Source organism: Macrobrachium rosenbergii, unplaced genomic scaffold, assembly GCF_040412425.1.
Source record: "Macrobrachium rosenbergii isolate ZJJX-2024 unplaced genomic scaffold, ASM4041242v1 13908, whole genome shotgun sequence".
Lineage (NCBI taxonomy): Eukaryota > Metazoa > Arthropoda > Malacostraca > Decapoda > Palaemonidae > Macrobrachium > Macrobrachium rosenbergii.
Genome location: NW_027100725.1, coordinates 4,579,998 through 4,582,497, shown reverse-complemented (window position 1 = coordinate 4,582,497; position 2,500 = coordinate 4,579,998). Strand labels below are relative to the sequence as shown.

Sequence of the window (2,500 nt, the reverse complement as noted above, 5' to 3'; positions counted from 1 at the left end):
GTGTGGTGGGGTGGGGTGGGGTTTGTCCTGCCTGTCTAAGTCTCTGATATTGCGATTATTATTATTATTATTATTATTATTATTATTATTATTATTATTATTATTATTATTTATTTTCATCAGGCCACAATTGTCGCCAACATCGGTGCTTCTGTTACAAATGTAGCAACCTGGCTACTTTGATTTTGTCAGTTCGAAGACATGGATTTAAATAGTCAAGCAAAAAGGGAGGTGATTAAAAAAGTAATCTGAACAGTGTAACAGAATGAGAATAGAGAAAATTTTATTTAGTACTCTTAACTGGTAACTGCGTAAATAGTAATGAAGCACTGAATTTATACTTTATACCTCTTTTCCGCGTCAACATCAAGAAGACTAGTTCCCAATTGACTCAGTCATCATTTAGATAATCACATCAAAGCTGGGCTTGTCTCTCCTTCAGACAGAACTTGACCCCTTACCTGCGAGTTCCTCCCAGTAGTTCTCGTTCGTTTCGGTCTGGTATTTGGTCTTGAAGAAGCTGACAATGAGTTTGACGCCTTCGTAAATGGGGCCTGCAATTCTCAGGACTTTGGCAACTTTGCTTCCTATGCTGGTCAGGGTTCCTGCAACGACGATTTAAATAGATAATGGAAAGACAAATTCGGTAAATAAGAGCATAGAGCATAACTTATGTGGTAAAAAGATTTGATTAATAGCTAATATAAAGGACTTTCCTGATCTGAGAACAGAAATATAGTAAATAAAAAATGTCCTGTGAGAAACAGTTTATATCGGTTTGTTTATTTTGTTATTATTGGTAACTGTTAATTTCAAATATCTTATTGGAAAGTTGAATGACTCAAAGGACAAAGGAAACATTCCTCCTTAAAGTGAAATTCATTTCGAAATTTGAATAAGAAATCACACTGGGATGAAACGTTATTTTTTTTTTTTTTTTTTTTTTTTTTTTTTAAGATAAGACCAAGTCTTAACCAAGGGGTTAAAGTTAATTTCTGGGCATGAATTAGCAGGAGCGTTTGAACAATTCTTCAATTTAGTTTTTAAGTTTTCTGTTAAGTTGAAAATTAGCTTCTGCTCTATTTCCTCAACATAGTTTCAGTCTTTGCAGCAACGTGCAGAGCTAATTTACTTAAACAAATTACTTGAGAATAAATCTTAAACAGTCATATATACATTGGAAATAAAATCAGGTTCAATCAGCTGTAGTTAATTACTTGTAAATAACAACTTCATCAAATAATCGGAGGTCAGATTTACTCACAGAGCTTCGTCAAGTTGAATATTTGTTGCCTATTTCAGACTTATTTTCAGGGATATTTGAAAGACTAGGGTTGGACTTTTCCGACTTCCTCTGAAGACTTATTCCTTAAATGTTTTAGTCGTAATTTAATCTTATTTCAGCGGTTTTTAGGCTTGTGACAGTTGTTTCAGACTTGCCTTTTAGATTTATTCCGGACTTTTGAGACTTACTTCAGACCTTCCTTTAGACTGATTTTAGACTTTGTCATGCTCGCACTGCCGAGTGAAGGAAAGGTGGCTCTAAAATATGATTTCTGGAAACTACACCTGACTGAAAGGCGGGGGTCGGGTGTGGGGGGGCGGCACTCCAATGAACAGAGGAATGATGCAAGTGAAAAATACTCTCAATTACCAATAAATGATAAGGATTGAAGGTAAACTTGGGATGTCTAATAAATAGTAATTCACTAATTAAATCAGAAGATGAAATATACACTGGACCCATCAATCTAGCTCTGAAGAGGGACTAGCACAGGTTGCACTAGCAGTGTGATGTCTGAAAGGTGACTAGCCAAGAAGGGTCTGTTGGAGCCAGTATATATACCAAGACCGGCGCCAATGACTGTTGTATTTTGACACTTCTGACAGTCCCTTATTAATGGTTCCTCTATTGTCCTCTTTGTAGGGTGTGTTGTTAACCAGGCTAGGTACCTGGAAAGGTCATTGTCTGGTGGCCAGATAAGGGTTCGAGAGAAGAGGTGTCAGTGGGGTAGACAATTAGATGGGAGAGTCGAGGGATTTGTAGGTGGGGATGCAGGTGTTAGCAGGTGCGGGTCAGGTCAAGAAAGGTGACCCTTGATGGTATCGCAGGTAGTTTGGAAGAAGGGAACTCAGAAAAATACGAAAGGGCATGCGTGACTGGGGAATTGAGAACACTAGTAACAATAAAAGGAACTCTCAATAAAAGCACTTGCAAAACGGCTGCAAGAAATGTCACTTTAGTGGCGCATTACTAGGGTCAGGTCAGATTCAGTAATTACTCACGGTAGGGTCCTGCACTTAGTTTCTCATTAGACGCCTGCCTGGCTTATCTGAGCCTGGGAAAACATGGGAGCGCTTTGGTGTGAAAACATCAAAACAACCAGTACTGCATTGAAATGTACTTTAATTCATATTAGGGAGATAATTATTCTAATTTAACTTATTTTCGCAAAATGAAGAGGGAAAATCATGACAAACATAGAAAGCATGTGTGACA

General features: G+C 37.6%; 1 protein-coding gene across 1 annotated transcript in view; it reads right to left on the bottom strand.

Moving 5' to 3' along the window:
* The window catches only part of LOC136837992 (uncharacterized), an 18,030-nt gene that overhangs the window by 1,800 nt on the left and 13,730 nt on the right, over positions 1 to 2,500 (bottom strand). Inside the window, exon 3 of the mRNA XM_067102855.1 lies at positions 462 to 605. Coding sequence (XP_066958956.1) covers positions 462 to 605 — 144 coding nt within the window. The remainder of the gene's footprint in view (positions 1 to 461; positions 606 to 2,500) is intronic.